General features: G+C 68.5%; 2 protein-coding genes across 6 annotated transcripts in view; one reads left to right on the top strand and one right to left on the bottom strand.

The window, feature by feature from the left end:
- LOC128149893 (phosphofurin acidic cluster sorting protein 1-like) overlaps positions 1-2,465 on the top strand; it is a 77,793-nt gene extending 75,328 nt beyond the window's left edge. For all 5 annotated transcript variants that reach the window (XM_052805442.1, XM_052805441.1, XM_052805440.1 and 2 more), the window contains 6 exons: positions 360-402; positions 511-553; positions 659-800; positions 950-1,173; positions 1,378-1,491; positions 1,596-2,465. In XM_052805442.1, coding sequence (XP_052661402.1) covers positions 360-402; positions 511-553; positions 659-800; positions 950-1,173; positions 1,378-1,491; positions 1,596-1,711 — 682 coding nt within the window. In that variant the 3' untranslated portion in view covers positions 1,712-2,465. The remainder of the gene's footprint in view (positions 1-359; positions 403-510; positions 554-658; positions 801-949; positions 1,174-1,377; positions 1,492-1,595) is intronic.
- A 191-nt stretch (positions 2,466-2,656) lies between these two features.
- On the bottom strand, positions 2,657-16,471 carry LOC128149892 (cullin-9-like). The gene is given in 32 exon segments (XM_052805439.1): positions 2,657-3,039; positions 3,121-3,317; positions 3,641-3,758; positions 3,893-4,038; positions 4,168-4,249; positions 4,251-4,334; positions 4,433-4,643; positions 4,991-5,139; positions 5,325-5,507; positions 5,887-6,002; positions 6,209-6,385; positions 6,465-6,598; positions 6,983-7,158; positions 7,243-7,338; positions 7,505-7,610; positions 7,801-7,972; positions 8,057-8,147; positions 8,254-8,481; positions 8,738-8,843; positions 9,324-9,549; positions 9,685-9,902; positions 10,053-10,240; positions 10,330-10,537; positions 10,847-11,048; positions 11,288-11,522; positions 11,524-11,673; positions 12,165-12,355; positions 12,797-12,932; positions 13,075-13,593; positions 13,963-14,117; positions 14,938-15,546; positions 16,336-16,471. Coding segments are annotated over 32 exon segments (6,015 nt in total). The 5' UTR covers positions 16,457-16,471; the 3' UTR covers positions 2,657-2,754.
- Between the last annotated feature and the right edge of the window lie 648 nt (positions 16,472-17,119).

Below are 17,119 nucleotides of genomic sequence, written 5' to 3'. Positions count from 1 at the left end.
TTGGCTTGTGCTTGCTGTGCCGCTGCCTGGCCCCCCCTCCCCTTTCTCCCCATGTGCGTCCATCCCTCTTGCCGTGCAGAGGAGCCGTGACCCCAAAGCGGGGCAGGGCTGCCCTCCCGCATGCAAGCCCTCTCCCAGCACTGGAGGGGCCGACTCCTTGCCTCCTTGTGTAGTGTGCCCTGTGCTGCCATGTCGGGGACAGGGGGTCCCATGGGAGGGAGGGCAGAGGAGACTGTCCCAGTGACCGTGAGCCAGCGTTGGCCCCAGCCAGAGTGGGGGTCCCTGGGCCACAAGGCTAGGCGTATGGCACGCGGTGCTCAGCGCACCCAGACCCTGACCAGCCTCTCTTCCATGTGCAGCCCCGACGAGGACTCCTGCCAGAAGTTTGTACCCTTTGTGGGGGTGAGTGTGTTGAGGGGCCAGCAGGCAATTGGGGCTGGGGGGGGGCGGAGAGGGGAAGTGCACAGCCCTGCTGATGCTGGGGATCATCTAACTCATCTGTCCTTGCAGGTGGTGAAGGTGGGCCTGGTGGAGCAGTCCTTCAGTGCCTCTGGTGAGTCCCTGGGAACCCTCAGTCCCTGGCTCCCTTCTCCGCTGCGTGGAGGCCCTTGTTGGTACCCCTCAACCCCCCCCACCGACCCACACTCTTCCTCCCCAGTGGACTCGGATGATGCCACAGTCTGCACCCCCTCCCTGCTGAGCTCAGTGCCAGCCGCCGGTGGAGCAGCCCCCTACGGCAAGGAGACTGTGAGCACCCCACCACCGTCCCCGTCTGTCAGCAGTGGCCTCTCGGGTGCCGGGTAAGGAAGCCCCACGCAGTCTGAGGCAGTGGGTGCTGGGGGTGGCGGGTTGGGAGGGTTTGAGGTGCTCGCTGGCGAGGTTGCCACATCCAGGGGTTATCGGGCCGGCGTGCAGCTGCGTGCTCCACGGTGCTGCCCGTCTTGCCCAGGTCTCTGAGCCCCGGTGTGGAGGTGATGGGCCTGCAGGTGGACTACTGGACAACACAAGGGCTGGACAGGAAGAAGGAGGGCGAGAAGCGGGAGACGGGTATCAAGAACACGCTCAAGAGCAACTTCCGCTCACTCCAGGTCAGCCGCATCCCCGGCACAGGGGAGCTGGTGCCCCCAAGCACCATGGCCATGACCGTGGTCACCAAGGAGAAAAACAAGAAAGGTAACCAAGCCCACCCTGGGGTGCTCTCTGGCTGTGGGGGCCGCAGTCTGTTGCAAAAAGGGCAGGGGGGGAGCCCGCAGGAGGGCAGGGCTGAGACCCGGCCCAGCGGGGGCCAGTCAGTGCAGCCAGCCCTGGGGTGAGGGCTCCCACCCAGGGCCAGGTGGGGATATCCTAACACTGGTCCTGTCTGTCCTCGGACCCCAGTGATGTTCCTGAGCAAGAAACCAAAAGAGAAGGACTTGGAACCCAAAAGCCAGGTCATCGAAGGGATCACACGCCTCATCTGCACAGCCAAGCACCAGAACACCATGTTGCGAGGTGAGGGGAGGTGCAAGCCCCACGGGGCTGTAGGGGGGGGAGCAGATGAAGCAGCACAGGCTGCCTGTGGCAGGGCTGCACCTCACTGCACCCTCTCCCCTCAGTCTCCATAGATGGGGTGGAGTGGAACGATGTGAAGTTTTTCCAGCTGGCGGCACAGTGGCCAACGCATGTCAAGTACCTCCCTGTGGGTATCTTTGGCTACTCGAAGAGCGTGTGAGACGCAGGGGCTGCCCAGGGATGGAGCTGCGGAGGGTCGCAGGAGGAGACAGGGAGACAGAGACAGACTTGCTCTTGTCCCCTCTCTGCTGCGGCCCAGCCCCTGCCTGCTCTGCAGAGGGAGATAACACACCCGCACCGCTCCCTGTGGGCCAAGACCCGTGAAGGTGAGGCCAGTGAGACCGGGTCCGTGCACCCTCCAACACCAGCCAGGGCACCACGCCATCTGCCTCCCATGACCCCCAACAGCAGCCTGGGACAAGGGTTGGCACCAGCCAGCAGGGACCCCAGAAAGGGCTCTGGGCCCCACTTTTCCCCCCTGACATGCCTGCCAGGCCAGCTCCCCAGCCAGCCGGGGCCCCAGCTGGGCTGGGCCCAGGCATGTTCCCCAGCGCTGGAGCCAGCAGGATTGCTCCTGGGGGGATGCAGGGCCCACCAACCTTGTACCACCCCTTGCCAGCCCCACTGCCAGCCTCACGCTGCTGCGCCCGGCCCTGCCCCGCAGGGCTGAGCCTCAGCGGCTTTTGTAGTCCCCCTGCAGCCCTGCTGCCAAGGCTGGCAGAGCAGAGCGCGGCTGAGGCTGTCCCCCTCATTTCCCCATCCCTTCCCGACCAGCCCTGCCCCATGGTGCTGCCAGCTGGAGGTGTGGCATGGGGGGCACCTGGGTTTTTTTTTTACAAGATTCTATTTTTTTTAAATTTATTGTACGGTTACTTTTCGGGATTAATTTTAATAAATTAATGCTGGTACCATTACGGCAGGGGCGTGTGTGTGTCCCTCCATGCCTGAGGAGAGAACGCGTACGGGCAGGGTGCGGCTACTACCACCACTCCAGCAAGCACAGCTCTCAGGGCTGCCCGGGGCACAGCAACCAGTGGTAGGACCTGGCCACATTCCCAGCCATGGGCCAGCTGAGCTCTCCGACAGAATACGAACTCGGCCTGGGTGGAGCTTGGCTCATTTATTTAAAACAAAACCCACAAGTACTCAGGAAGAGACAGGCTCAATCCAGCCTCTGTCCACTCACCCCAGCCAGGTCCTTGTCTACCTGAAGGTGGAAAAAGTCTGTCTCCTTTCGGCAGAGGCCGGGCTCGCTGATGTCTTGATTTCTACAGTCTGGAAGGCAACCTGGGGCTGGACCTGGGAGGTAGGGGGTGTTGTGGGTTCAGCAGAGATGTATTCCAAGACATGAGGCCTCTCCTCCTGGCGCCGGAGATAGCCCTGGTTCAGCAGGTGCAGGACACAGGACAGCACGTCCACGCTGTGGCAGCAGAAGCTCAGGAATTGCAGCCCCGGCCCCAGCTCACCCTTCTGGCAGGCATCGATCACCTACAGCAGCAAGGCAGCCCCACGCTGCAGCGCGGCGCAGCACCCGGGCGGCCCCTCTCTGCCCCCCCGAGCCCTCCATACCCTAAACACCAGGTTGTCAATGTGGAGCTGCTTCTCCACCTTGAGGATGCGGGTGATGAGGCAGCAGAGGACGTTCCTCTTCCTTTCCAGGGCGCTGACATCAGCCCTCTCTGCCCGCAGGTACCTCTGCCGGGGCAGCAGCCTCAGGTGGCGGCCAGAGGCACGGGCCAGGGCTGCCTGGTTCAGCCGCAGCGCACCTGGAGCTGGCACCCGACCCAGGGTCAGCCAAGCCCCGAGCCCCAGGACACCCGCGGGGCTGCCGGACCCACCCCGGCCCTCCCGCTGCCGCCTTCGCGGGCGTCAGCCCCATCCCCGGCCCCCCCCGAGCGACAGCCGCACGCACGACCCCTGGCCCCGGTCCCCAGCCCCACACGCAGACCCAAGACCCAACCACCCACGCATCGCCCCCAGCCCTCCACGCGGCCCCGGGCCCCAACAGACAGGCTCGCCTCCCCTACCCCAGCACCCGCTCAGGGCTCAGACCAGCACCCCCCCAGGGGTGCCCCGGCCCCACGCTCACCTCCCGGCGTGCAGCTCCGCAGCAGGACGCCCTCGCCGTGGGTCAGCGGCGTCAGCGCGTGGTGCACCAGGTCAGCGGGGAGCCCCGTAGCCTGCAGCAGGGCCTCCACGGCCACCTCCTGCAGGAGAGCGTGGGAGGGGAACGGCCAGCCGAGACCCACCAGCCGCAGGTCCGGCCCCGAAGACCGCCGGGGACCCCGCCACGCTCCAGCATCCGCTGCCTCCCTCGCCCCACCGCGGCCCCGGCTCCTACCTCGGCGCTGTTGAAGCACAGCAGGACGTACATCTGCAGCGTGGACACGTGGAGGACGCAGTCTCCAAACCGCAGTTCGGCGTGGCCCAGCCACGTCCACTGCAACCGCCGGGGCTTCGTGCGCTCCCAGCCCAGCTGGCTCTGGCCTGCCAGAGACGGCGTCAGCGCAGGGGCCGGGGGCCAGCTCTGCCGGGCGCTCCCGGCGCAGCCCAGCGCTCCTGCCGCTTCTGGCTCCGCTGCTGCGCAGGACCCGGGCCCGCTGCCGTGACACTCACTCCGCCGGCAGAAGTCGGCGAATTCATCCAGCGGGGAGCTCAGCGCCGCCGAGAAAAACCTCCCGGGTTCATCCATGTAGCAGAACGGGGGAAACGGGCCAGCAGCGCGGGGACAGGGCTAGCACCTTCACCTCCGGCCCGTCCGCCACCGAGGCCGTCCCCGGTGCCTGGGCACGCGGACACGAGGGCGGCTCAGGAGGGGCCCCGGGATCCCCGCGAGGAAGGCGGGCAGCCCCCAGCCTCCCCGCCCCACCAGCGCGCTCACCTCCTCCAGGCCCGCGTCCAGCTCCAGCAGCCGCTTGTCCCGCTCCTGCAGCTGGAAGAGGTAGAACTGCTGCTGGAGCTCCTCCGACTCGGCCAAGTTGCTCAGCATCTCTTGGGGGAAGCGGCTGGGGAAGCACAGCCCGAGCTGCTCCACGACGGCTCCTTCCAGCCACGACGGCCCTTGCGCCAGGAGCCGGTCCCCCAGGTAGTGCCTGCCACAGCCACCAGCGTCGCGTCAGGGGCCGGCCCGAGCCCCGTGGCCATCGGCCAGCGGGCAGGAGACCGAGACGGCCCCGGCTCTGGCCTCACCCCGAGGCGCACGGGCCCGGCAGCACCCGTCTCCCCTCCCCGGCGCCAGCGGGGAACGCGCCTCCGCAGGCCGGCAGCGCCCGTGGGCCCTCGCAGCCTTTCCTCCACGTGCAGGAGCCGGGAAAAGCAAAGCGGGAGCACCGCTGCCGCGCCAGCCCGGGCTCAGCCACGGCCTCGGCACCGCCTGCGCCTCCCGCGCCGCGCCAGGCCCTCCGGTCCCGTGGAGACGCGGCAGCCCTCGGCCCCTCACCGGTAGAAGTGCTCGAAGGTGTGGGCGAGCTCCAGGCCGCTGAAGACGACGAAGGGCTCCAGGATCCGCTGCAGCGGCCCCGCGCTGCCCGCAGCCCCGTAGAGCTCCTGGATCTGCGCGTCAAGGTAGCGGGCGAACTGCTCGCTCACCTGCGGAAGGGACGGGGCTGGCTGCGGAGGGGGCTCGCCGGGTGGCCGCAGGGCCAGCCGGGGGGAACGTCCCCGGGGGGAGCACCCGGCGAGCCCCGGGGCTCTCGGGCAGGGGCCGAGGGTGCCCAGGCGGCCAGGTCCAGGCAGGAGCGCGCCGGCCCCGGTGCCACGCTGCCTCGACTCACGTGCAGGGCGGTGAGGAAGGAGAGCTGCAGCAAAGCCCCCGCGAAGCCCTGGCCCAGGGCCAGCACGAAGGCGGCCTGCTGCCCGAAGAGCTCCTCCGTGGCGCCGCGCAGGCGCTGGTACAACCCGCAGTATCGCTCCACGAGGTCCGGCGCCTGCCCCGCCGCCTCCAGGAACCGCTGCACCTGCGGGATGCGGCGCGACAGGGCTGAGCCCCGCAGCGGGACGTGCCCGCGGCCCCAGCCTCGCTCCGCCGACGCTGACCGCCCGGGTCCCGGCCGGGGGAACGACACGAGGCCCCGGCGCAGCCGCGGGCGAGCGAGAGCTTGCGGCGAGGCGGGAGCGCAGCCCCGAGGGGTGGGCAGGGGCTGCCCAGCAGAAAACAAGCGGCCCGACACCGTACCCGTCTCCTAGCCCGCAGCACGAGCCCTGCCAGGGTGGCGAGCGCGGCGGGGCTGCCCCCGCGCCCCTCCGGGCCCCACGGGGGCCAGGAACAGCCCCGCTCCCCCCTACGCCCGCCCGGTGCGGGATCCCACGCGCACTCTCCGGCCCCCCCAGCTCTACCTGCTGCTGCACCACGCCACGCCAGCACTGCGAGATGCCCCGCAGGCCGCTCGACTTCTCCGCCACCGCCTTCGCAGCCCTGGCCGGCGCCTCCTTGTTCTTCCTCTCCTTCCCGCCTGCCGAGGGACGACCCCGGGCTCGGCACGCTGACCGCCAGCAGCCTCCCCCTCTCCCCGGGAGCGCAGGGCAGAGGAGATGCCGGACAGGCACGGTCGCGAGCCTCCCGTGCCACAGGCCCGTCCCCAGCGGATCCCCGTGGCCACAGCCCGGCGCTCGGGACCACCCCTCGCCCAGCCCCACGGGAGAGCAGCCCCTCGCTCACCGGCTGCCCTCGCCTCCTCCGGCTCCGGGCCGCCGGGGTCCACGTGCACCAGGAGCTGGGTCAGGCGCCGCACGCGGGAACCGAAGACGGCGCCGCGGCTCGCGCCGCAGCCGGGCGGCTCCACGCTCTCCAGGTACTCGCTCAGCAGCCAGGCCAGGGGGCTGACGCCGCGCGGGTCTGCGAGGCCAAGCAGGCTCAGAGCGGGGCGCCTCAGCCCGGGGCACGGCGCCGACGGGCCCGGGGGAGCGCGGGGTACCTGGGCTGGTGATGCTCTGCACCAAGGGGTTCACCAGGGCCTCCCAGCACGTCCTGCCCAAGGCGCGGGCCGCCTCGTCGTCGGGAAGGAAGCGGTCGGCGAAGCCCTGCTCGTGCCGCAGCGCCCGGTTCAGCCTGCAACAGCGACCGGGCACCTGCCGACGGCTGGGGGGATCCCCCCAGGAAAGCAGAGCGCGGCCGTCGCTCCCCGCTCTGCCCCTCGCCAGGCACGACGGCCCCGCTCGCCCCTCGCGGCCCCCGCCAAACCGGGGGTCTGCGCGGCACCTGCAGCCGCAAGATCCTGCCTGCGCCTGCCCCTGCGGGCCGCCTCTCTCGGGGGGGGGGCGAGCTGCGCCCACGTGCCCAGCGTCAACCTGGGGGACCCCGAGGTGGCCCCGGCCCCGCGGGACACCCGGCTGCTCCTCTCCCGGCCCCACAGCCCCCTCGCGGGCTGCCGGCACCGTCCCCCCAGGCCCCGGGGCACCGGGGACGCGACGGCGCGGCCAGGAGACGACGCACCTGCCGAAGAGCTGCAGCAGTCGCCCCCGGTCGCGGCAGATCTCCTGGCACCAGGCGTGAGCCCGAGCAGTGCAGGAGAGGAACGTCCGCCGGCACAGCTGCTCCTTGAAGATGGGCCAGAAAGTGGGCTTGGGACCCAGCACCTCGATGCCACGCACACGCGTGTCGATGCCGCCCTGCGGGAGAGCGCGACCCTCAGCTCCTCAGGCCCCCGGCGCCCCGCGCTGCCGCCCCCCCGGCCCGGCCCCCCGCTCCCCTACCTGCTGGCACCGCTTCACCCGGATCTGGATGACGGGCCAGAAGCGGGTCATGTTCTCCAGCAGGATCACTCTGCTGTCCGAGGGCAGGACGGTCACCTGCAGGCGGACGGCCAGCCCTCAGCACGCCGCAGCACAGCTCCTGCCATCCCCGCCTCCCCGTGGGACGCCTCCCCGGGCCCCGCGCCGGGGCGAGACCTTCGCGGGGCACAGCGAGGACCAGCCCGCCGCTCCCGTGGGGCCCCGCGGCCCCTGCGAGACTCACCGCGTTGAGCTCCGTTCTGACGGTGGCCGGGCTGTCGCCCCCCAGCACCACGACGCGGGCCGGCATGTAGCTGGAGTCCTCGCTGGCCACCAGCATGCTCATCTCCCTGCGGCACAGCAAACGCGGAGCTGCCCCGCCGCCCCCGCCTCCCCGCCAGCCCCACGCACCGCTGCCCGCGTCCGGCGACCCCCGGGACGGGGGCCGCCGGGGCAGGGCTCGCGCGGACCCCCAAAGCCCTCTCCTCCCCGCGCGGCTGCTGGCCCTCCTGGCCCCGAGACCCCCCGGCCCAGCCCCACCTGACCACCACGCCGCACTGCATGTGGACGGTGATGAAGTGGGAGCCGGTGCTGCCGTTCGACTCCCAGTAGGTCTTGGGGTTCCTGTCCGTGAGCTTGCTGGCCCGGTGCGGGTTGGAGGAGACCTGCACCTTCTCCCAGCACTTGTCCTCCTTCACCTCCACGCTGGAGCCTGCGGGGAGAGCACGGGCAGCCTCCGGCCGCCAGGCCGGCACGCGTCGGGCACGGGGGGCCGGCTCCCGCCCCCCGCGCTCACCTCGGCACAGGTTGCGCAGAAAGACGTCAAAGAAGGGGATGCCGATGGGCCGGTGGCTCCGGCGGTGCTCCTCAATCTGCCCCAGGACCAGCTACGGGACGGGGCGAGGCTCTCACCGGGGGCCCGGCGTCCTCCTCCCCTCGCCCGCCGCGGGGCTGCGGCAGGCAGAGGGCCGCCCCTCGGCGCCGGGGTCCCACCTGGATGCAGCCGGCCAAGATGCTGGTCGTCAGCTTCTTGTAGAGGCTGGCGTACTTCTCGCAGTCGATCACCAGGTCGAGCAGGGCCGGCGCCAGCGCCGGGGCCGTGCCGTGCTTGTCCAGGGCTTTGGACAGAGCCTCGCGGGTGCCCACGCGGCACATCACCACCGCGCAGTCCTTGCTGGCGGTGGCCAGCCGGTGCAGGAAGCCGACCACCTCCTGCACCACCTGCGGAGCGGGCGGCGCTGAGCGGCCGGGCCGGCGCTGGGAACCCGCCGGGCCCCGGCAGCGGGGTGCTGCGGCGCTCCATCCCCTCCGCCCCGACGGCGCCCGCGAGAGCCCGGCCGGCTGCGGCGCCAGGCACGCCAGCCAGCGGGACGCGGCCGGGACAGCCGCTCCTCGCCTCTCCCGGCACGGCCGACGCATGGCACGGCACGGCCGGCAAAGCCGCCCCTGCCTGCCAGGAGTCCCGGGGCCCCCTCACCTCCCGGTCGCTGCTGTGGGCGCTCAGGGAGGACAAACAGGGCTCCACGCACTCGTGCCAGGGCAGCACGTCCTCCTGGTAACCGTCCAGGAACTTGTTCAGGATCCTGAGTGACGGAGGGGGCCCACTCAGGCCGGGGCACGCCGGCAGCCGTGCCAGAGGCAGCCCTGCTTCTCTGCCCCGCCTGCAAGGCTGGCACCCCCAGGGACTGGGAGCCAGGGCTCCCCAGCACCCGGGACACCCCCCAGGGACTGGGAGCCAGGGCTCCCCAGCACCCGGGACACCCCCAGGGACTGGGAGCCAGGGCTCCCCAGCACCCGGGACACCCCCAGGGACTGGGAGCCAGGGCTCCCCAGCACCCGGGACACCCCACCGGCACCCAGGCACGTGCCGCTCTGCCCCCGCGTGTCCCTGCGCCCCAGGACGCCCCGATCAGCACCCGCCTACGTGCTGGGGTGCCCCTGCCGAAGAAGGACAGCCCCCCCGGGACCCACAGACACGCGCCGCGTCCCCCCAGCATCGCCGCCAGCACTCGCACGCCTGCGGCGGAGGACCCGGACCCCGCCGCATCCCCCCCCGGACCCACCTGAGGACGCTCAGGCTCACGCCCTTCTCTGCCCCCAGCAGCTCAAAGCTGCGCAGCAGCAGCCTGAAGCATCTGGGGTCCTGCAGCAGCCGGGCCGCCTCGCCGGAGGGGACTTCGCCGCAGAGCTGCCGCTCCAGTGCCACCACCACCTCCTTGGACAAGGCGCCGTCCCCCAGGCCGCCCAGCAGCGTCCGCACGCCCCTCAGGTCCAGCGGGGCCTCTCTGCCTGCCACGACAAGGACGCGCGGGTCCCGCGTGAGAGACCTCGGCCCCCGGGGTGCTCTGCCCTGGCCGCAGAGCCGGCCCTGCCCGCCGCACCCAGGGGCCCGTGGCACGGCGGGGGGCGCGGGCGGCACGCTACCTGCCGTCTCCGGGCCCGGGGGCAGCCGGTGCTCCGCGAGGCGGTTGATGGCGCCGAGGGCCAGCATGGCGTGAGGGCAGCCGGCGCTCTGCCCGTCCCGCCAGCAGCTCTGCAGCACCCTGGGGAGATCGCAGCTCGCCAGCTGCTCCGCCAGGCCCCGGTGGCCGTCCATCAGCATGTTCACCACCAGCAAGCCGTTCTGCACGCCTGAGGAGCCCCTGAAGGGACAGAGCCGTGCGGGCGCCTTCCTCCCCCGAGCACGGAGCCTCCCCTGCGCCCGCGAGCCACCGGCCTGCCTTGCTCGGCCCCCCGCCCCGGTGCAGAGGGTGTCCCGCCGCCCCCAGCCGCTGCCCTCGCTCTGCCCCTACCCTGGGACCCTCTGCAGGGTGCTGACGGCAGCAGGGATGGCACTCAGCAGGCTGGACGAGCCCTCGCTGGAGGCAGAGCCGATGCTGGCAAAGATCTCCCGCATCATCTGCGCGTCGGCGTGGTTCAGGGGCTTCCCACCGGCACCTCCTGGCTCACCGGCCGCGGCTCCCACCAACACCTTCAGGGCCTGCAAGGTCGACGGCGGTCAGGAGGGCAGCGGGCATCTCCGCCGGCGCCCTGCCCGCCCGCCTACAGCGTCCCCTCTGCCGCGCTCACCGCCAGGCCGGCCTGCTGCACCAGGGCAGAGGCGGCGTGCTGCCGCATGCAGGCCAGCACAGCCCGCACGCCGCCCTCCGTGGCGAACGGCACGCGCCAGTCGTACTTCGCCATGAGCACGGCCAGCAGCCGCAGCGTCGCCGCCACCAGGGCCTTCTCTGCCGCCTCGGCGCTCAGCAGCTCCGCCGCCACCTTCGCCAGCTTCTCCCTGCGCGGGAAAGGACACCTCGGGAGGAGCCTCCTGGCGCTGCCGCCGGCACGCCGGCACCCCGGGCCCGGCCAGCCGCCTTCTGCCTGCCCACGTGCCTCTACCGCGCTGGGTCAGCCCCAGGAACGAGCCGGCCTGGGACAAAGGCACACGAGATCCACCTCTCTTCTTGCCGAGCACGCAGGGACACACGGGCCGTCGCGCTCCCGCTGCCACCTCCCGCGCTCCCACCTCCGCTACTGTCCCCCACCCTGCCGACACAGCCCTCCCCAGCCGGCAAGGAGGGCTGTGCGGCACCCCGCGGCTCACCCAACGCTCCTGGTCCCCAGCCCGCCCTGGGCTCTGCCGACTTGCTGCTCGGGCTCGGGCTCCTCCTCCAGGATCTTCACGATGTGCTTGAGCCCGGCTAAGCGCAGCCCCACCTCCGAGCTGCTGCTCCGGACCACGTCCACCACGGCTGCAATCTTGGCCAGCGAGCCCCTCTCGCTCGCCCCCTCGCAGCTGCCCAGCGCTGGCAGCAGGGAGACGGGGACACAGGCGTTAGGGCAGCAGTAACACCCCCCGCAACTCCCGGGGTGCCACGCACCCACAGACCCAGCACCCACAGTCCCAGCACCCACAGGACCCCCCGCCCCAGGCAACCTCGGGCGCCTGGCATCCCGCGGCGCCCTGCCCAGAACCTTCCTCCGACGAGGCAACGGTGCCGCCTCCAGCACCGTGCGTGCGCCCCAGCGCATAGCAGGCGATTACCTTTGATCTGCTCCTCCGTCACCTCGGGGAAGAACAGCCCTTCCCTCTCCAGGAGCTCGCCAAACAGCTGGGAATCCGACTTTGCTGCCGTAGTGGGGGCTCGGGGCGGCACTGTGGCTGCGGAAAGGTCTTCCTTCGCCGCCTTGGCCGCCGTGGCATCAGGGCCAGCGCTCCTGCAGCCGGCACCCTCCGAGGACGCCGCGGTGCCACCCCCGCCATCCTGCTCGGCCCCCCCTGCCGAGGAAGTATTTGGCGTAGATGTGGGAGCCGCGCAGGTCACACTGAGCGCTGCCCTGGCACCGCTGCTCCAAGACCCGCAGCATCTTCTGGGCCAGCTCCGCAGGTACTGACAGCTGGATCAGGGCTTCTTCATCCACCTCCGGCAGCTGGACAGACGGGGTCACGTTAACCCTCACGGACTCACCACAGACCCCACGCCCCTTGTGACGGCCAGCGCCACAACGGACAGAAAGGCTGCACCGCCGGAGGGCCCCGGGGCCATTCCCAAGTGCCACCCTCCCCTGGCTGTCCCCAACCCAACTACCACCAGCCCAGACCTCCCACCGGCACTCACCACCCAACCGCAACCGGCAGAATCACCCCATGGGCTTGCCTCGCCTACCCAAACTTCGCCGGACACAGTCACCCTTCCAGGGTCACAGGAGACCGCGTTTCCTCTCATCTCTCCTCACCCCTTTGCTGTGCCCAGCTCCCCACGCTTTCGCCTCACCCTCCCCTTTCAGTCCCAGTTCTGCCCCGTTCAGGCCATCCCTGCACAGCTCACGCTTGCCATCTCCTCCTCCGCGCCAGGTCCCTTCCCTGTCGTTCTCCCTCGCTCCCTCCCTCCCATTTCCCCACTGCAGGCTCTGGCCCTTACCTGCTCTCCCTGGTCCTGCTGGATGAGAGAGATGATCTCTTTCTGCTCCGGCACTTCCAGCTTCTTCATGAAGAAGAGCAGCTCCCACCACTCGGCACGGCTCAGGGCCTCTGCAGCCTTGGTCGGCTGCTCCCCCAGGTAAGGCAGAGAGTACAGGCCCCCAAAGGGCTTGCAGAAAAACGGCTGCGCAACTGCAGGAGAGCAGAGCAAGGAAGGGCACTGTCAGCTCTGCCAGTTCCCCCGTCCTCTGCTGCACACCCCACATTCCCCAGGGAAAGAGCTCGTGCGGACCGTCTGGGCAGAAGAGGTCCCCACCGTCCCACAGCCTGCTGTGGGAAAGGGAGGTGACAGGAGGGCAGTGAGAGAGGGGGAACATGCTGGGAGGAGACCCCAGAAGCTGCAGAGATGGGGATTACCATCTTCACTTGAACCTCTTTGGGCTGTAGAACAGAAAAAGCACACGCTTAAAGTGGGCAACTCTAGCTCACTGCTCCCCCAACCTGTTCCCACAGTGCCTGGACCAGCCAGGGCAACACACTCGGACACCCGGACCAGCAGAATCCACAGTGCCAGCGTGCAGCTGCAGAAAGGCTGGGGAGAAAAGCTGCAGGCCCAGCTGACAGGCTGCTCACCTGCTGCCAGTTTGTGGTTGCGTGTCAGGGCGGACACCTTCTCCTGGCCCTCATGCTCCTCTTGCCCCGAAGGGCCGATGATCTCCACCATGTGCCAGTGAACCCAGTAGGTACAGCCCAGGGCTTGCCAGTACACCTGAGAAGGAGAGCCCAACACATACCCAGCTGAGGGAAGGCAAGCCCAGCCCCGCTGTTCCCACGCAAGGCTGCGTGCTTCCTACAGCACAACAGAGCTAGACGGGCCCCTCGACAGCCCCTGCCCTCCCAGCAGAGGATACCTGCACGGGCGGCGTGCCATCGTTGCTCTGGCGGAAGTCACCCTCGTCACCCGCGCTGACCTGCTCGTAGTCCTCCAGCATGCGTACCCTCATGCCGCGCGCCAGGTTCGCCTGCACATACTCCACGTAGCTGCTGCGGCTTGGGAAGGCCGAGCGCGTCTTGAAGATGCTGGGCTCTTTCGGTGGGGGAGCGGGAGCTGCTTGAGCAGCGGTGCAGGATGTGGCCCTATGCTGGAAGATGGAGCGGGTGGTGCGAGGCCGTAGCTCCTGTTGGGGCAGCGGCTCTGGCTTGTGGCCGTGGTCCCAGCCCATCACGTGCACCAGCTCCAAGATGAGGTTTGCCATAGCCATGCTGAACTCAAACTCCTGCTTCACACGGCTCCTCTCCTCAGCGAGCGGGCCGGGCACAACGCAGTCCTGCTGCTCCCCTCCCTGCTCCACGCCGCTGCTGAGCTTGTCCATCAGAGAAGTGACACGCAGGTAGCGCTTCACCAGAACGAACAGCAGCTTCCCGGGGATCTGCAACAAGCACGGCTGTCAGAATCGAGCCTGCAGAGCCCCTCCAGCCCCCGGCTCTCTCGGAGCCACCAGCTCATCCACAGTCAGGCTCCCACGATAGCTCCAGACCAGCAGGCAGCAGCAGAGACCTCTCAGCCCACCCTCATCTCCCTGCTCAGAGACAAGGCTCTCCATGTGCCCCTCCACCACCCCCCAGCCTCAAGCCAGGCCCAGATCCTGTGCCAGCTCTCCCCACGCCCAGTCCTGCTCAGCTGCCCACTACCGACTACCCTCCTGTCCTAAACAACGACACCAGCTCTGGCCCCCTCACTCCCAGCCCTCCTGACCCCTAAAACCCACAGGCCCAGGGCTGGCAGGACCTGCCGCTACCTGGGGAAGGTGAATCCCCTCAAAGGACATGCAGTGCTCTTCAGAGGATGTTGTCTCAGCAAACAGCTCCAGCAAGGTGTAACGACTGTCGAAGTCCATGTGCTGCTCAATGCCATCCTGCTGGCTCAGGGACAGCAGGACATAGGCCCAGCTCCCTGTGACAACAACAGAAACTCTTCAAGCCTCGCAAAGATAACCCTCACCCCACCCTGCCTGCACGATACAGACATGCAGGCAAGGAACAGCTTTGCTGCTCACTGTCACCTAGAACCACGTTCCGTCCTTTAATCTGGGTTGGCAACATTTTGCTCCACTGAATGACACCGCGTTTTTTCCACCCCTAAAGCTGCGAGATTCCCCCAAAGCAGCAGCCCCAAATAAATGACTCCAGAATAGGGCTCCAGGGGAGAAAGAAGTTAAGTTTTAACCTGAGTCAGCCCCCCATCTGCCCCACTGGAGAGCCACGTGAGCTCGGGCACTAGGACAGGGAAAGCCAGATCTCTTGTGGGACACACCACCACTAGCAACCTTCCAGGTGCACCCAAGCCTCATCGGGCACTTCTGAGCCACGGCAGCTCCTCTCAAATGAGAGGACTGGGAAAGGACCAGCCTCCACCCACCAGGGCCTAAGGAAAGGCTCCCTGCCAAGAACAGGCAGAGCCTTTCCGATTGAAAGCATGCAGCAGAGACACCCCGACACTCTGCCAAGCCCCTTGGCATAAGTCCTCCTAACAGTTAATCAGCATCCCAGCTCAGGAAGCTGTCAGGGGAAAGAGTTCCCAAGTCTTAAAGCACCCCAGACAACTACGACCGAGGAGCCCCCTGGAAGCTCCAGTATGATCCTTCCCCTTTTGCCAACAAGCCCCAGGACACACTGCTTCCCAGGCATCCCACGCCTACAAAAGGACTGGCACCCCTCAGCTGCCCAGCAGCACCTCCTCAGCTGCACTGAGCAGCAGCAGCAGCAGCCCCCACCTGCATCGTGCGAAGCCAGGGCCCTCAGCATCTTGCCGGCACTGCGGCGGATTTGCTTCTCCTTGTGGCACAGCATCTTCATCAGCAAGTCGAGGGCTCCCGTCTCCTTGAAGGCGCCCGCCAGCGAGCCAATGCTGGCGTACGCGCTCAGCACGTGGATGGTGTTGAGGATGGAGGACTCCGGGGCCCCGGTCTCGGCCATCTGCCGGCCAGCTCGCTGCGCCAGGCTCCTGACATCAGCCTTCATCTCCAGCAGCGAGGCTTCATCCAGCGGGACATCTGCAGCGAACGGGCTGGCTGCCTTCTCCTCTTTCACCCACTGCCCTTCCAGCTTCCTCTTGCCCAGCAGCGCTGGGCAGCTGGCACAGACCTCTTCTGCAGACATCCACATCGAGATGTTCTCCGGCTTGGTCTCTGCAGAGGAGGCACTGCTGCCTTCCACTGCTCTCTCCTCCAAGCTGACGATACTCCACTGGATCAGGTACTCGGGCTGGCCGTCGTGGCCTCGCCGCTGCCGGAGCAGCTCCTCCGGGTAGGCCTGCAGTTTGGCTCCCAGGTGCACAAGCAGGTTGCCATTATGCCTCTCATTCACCATGGCAGGAAACGTGCCTGCAGAGACAGGGGGGGAGCTGGAGCTGGGGAGAGGCAGCTGAGGCCACAGGCTTTGCTATGGCTAGAAACCTATCATCCTGTGGCTCGCAGTGCTTGTAATGTGGCAGCACGACAAAAAAAAACGTGCTAGTTGTACTAGCCGTACTCAAGGTCAGTGGTGTAAGCCCCTAATACAACAAGATTAATAAAGCATAAGATACAGTTCATTTTCTCCTTGGAAAACAGCACACACGGAACAACAAGATAACAGACCAGGACAGAGTGATCTTTAGACCGTTAAACGGGCTGTGGCATGGCAGGAACAGGGACAGCAGTGCCCAAGGAGGCCAGCTATTCCCAGGAAGCTCAACCGTAAAACCCAGCTGTGGGCTGACAGAGGTCCCCCAGCCCGGTGGAACACGCATCCTGGCCCTGAGTGCCAGCGCAAGCCTGGGCTGGAGGGCTCCGGGGCTCAACACCCGACCGGGAATAGAAGCACAGCCCAGGAACAGGCCCGTGCCCGGGACACGGACGCTGCAGGCGGGCGGCACGGCACCGCAATTACCGGGGAGTGGGTTTCCGTGGCGCTGACGGCAGCAATAAAGCTCCTTCTAAGCGTGGGGCCGAGCGAGAGCTCCCAGGGCACCGAGAAGCGCCCGGCCCGGCCCGGCCCGACCCGGCTGCCGCAGCCCCGGCCCCGGGCCGCCTCACCTCGGGGCTCCGGTCCCGACGCCTCCCGTGGGTCTCCCCCAAAAAAAAGGAAAAGACCCGAGACCACCCTAAGACAGCTCCGCTCCAGGTGCTCACCAGGCCAGGCCGTTTCCCAAACCGCTTCCTTCCGCCGCAGGACCGGGCCGGGCCGGACCGCACCGCACCGCCTTACCTCCAACACCGCTTCCACGCCGCTTCCGGGTTGGTGAGTGCGCATGCGCGCTGGCTCCCCTACCCGGACGGAAGCTGGACGCGGCCAAAATTCTTCCGCTAGCGGTCCGGTCCCCGCTGGCTGTCCCGGGCCGGGGGGGTACCGGGATGCGGGGGGAGACACGGCGTGGAGCTGGGAGAGTTCAGGACCGGGGGGGTGGAACACGGGGAGGTGGGGGGTGTGAGGGGCACTTGGGAGACAGCGGGCTAGGGGGGGGTGGGTTGGGGAGGGCAGCGAGGAAGGCGGGCAGCACCGGGGACGGTGTTACCGGGGCTGGGAGGTGCTGAGGTCCGTGCTCCCCAGCTGCGCAGCAGGTCACCCTGGCTGGCAATCACCCTCCTGCCTTACCGCACGGCTGTCCCGCTTGCCTTCACCGCCTCGCAAGTCGAGGCGGGGAGGGGAAGAGCCCGGCTGTCCCGCAGTCAGGCTCGGCACGATCGTACGGAGCTCGGTTTGATCCCACCGAGACCCCCGCTCACCCCAAGCTCAAGCCGAGGTAGCCCACAGCCCCACGCTCATCTCTCCTGGAAGCCCGACTCCAGCCAGGGGCTGAACTCGGCCAAACGTGTCCCCACACTCATCTCTCCTGGCAGCCCGACTCCGGCCAGGGGCTGAACACAGCCGAACGTGTCCCGTGGGCAACGCTCCCCGAGGCCCCGCACAGAAAAG

Source organism: Harpia harpyja, chromosome 13, assembly GCF_026419915.1.
Source record: "Harpia harpyja isolate bHarHar1 chromosome 13, bHarHar1 primary haplotype, whole genome shotgun sequence".
NCBI lineage: Eukaryota > Metazoa > Chordata > Aves > Accipitriformes > Accipitridae > Harpia > Harpia harpyja.
The sequence above is the reverse complement of the archived record's forward strand: the minus strand, read 5'-3'. Positions and strand labels throughout refer to the sequence as shown.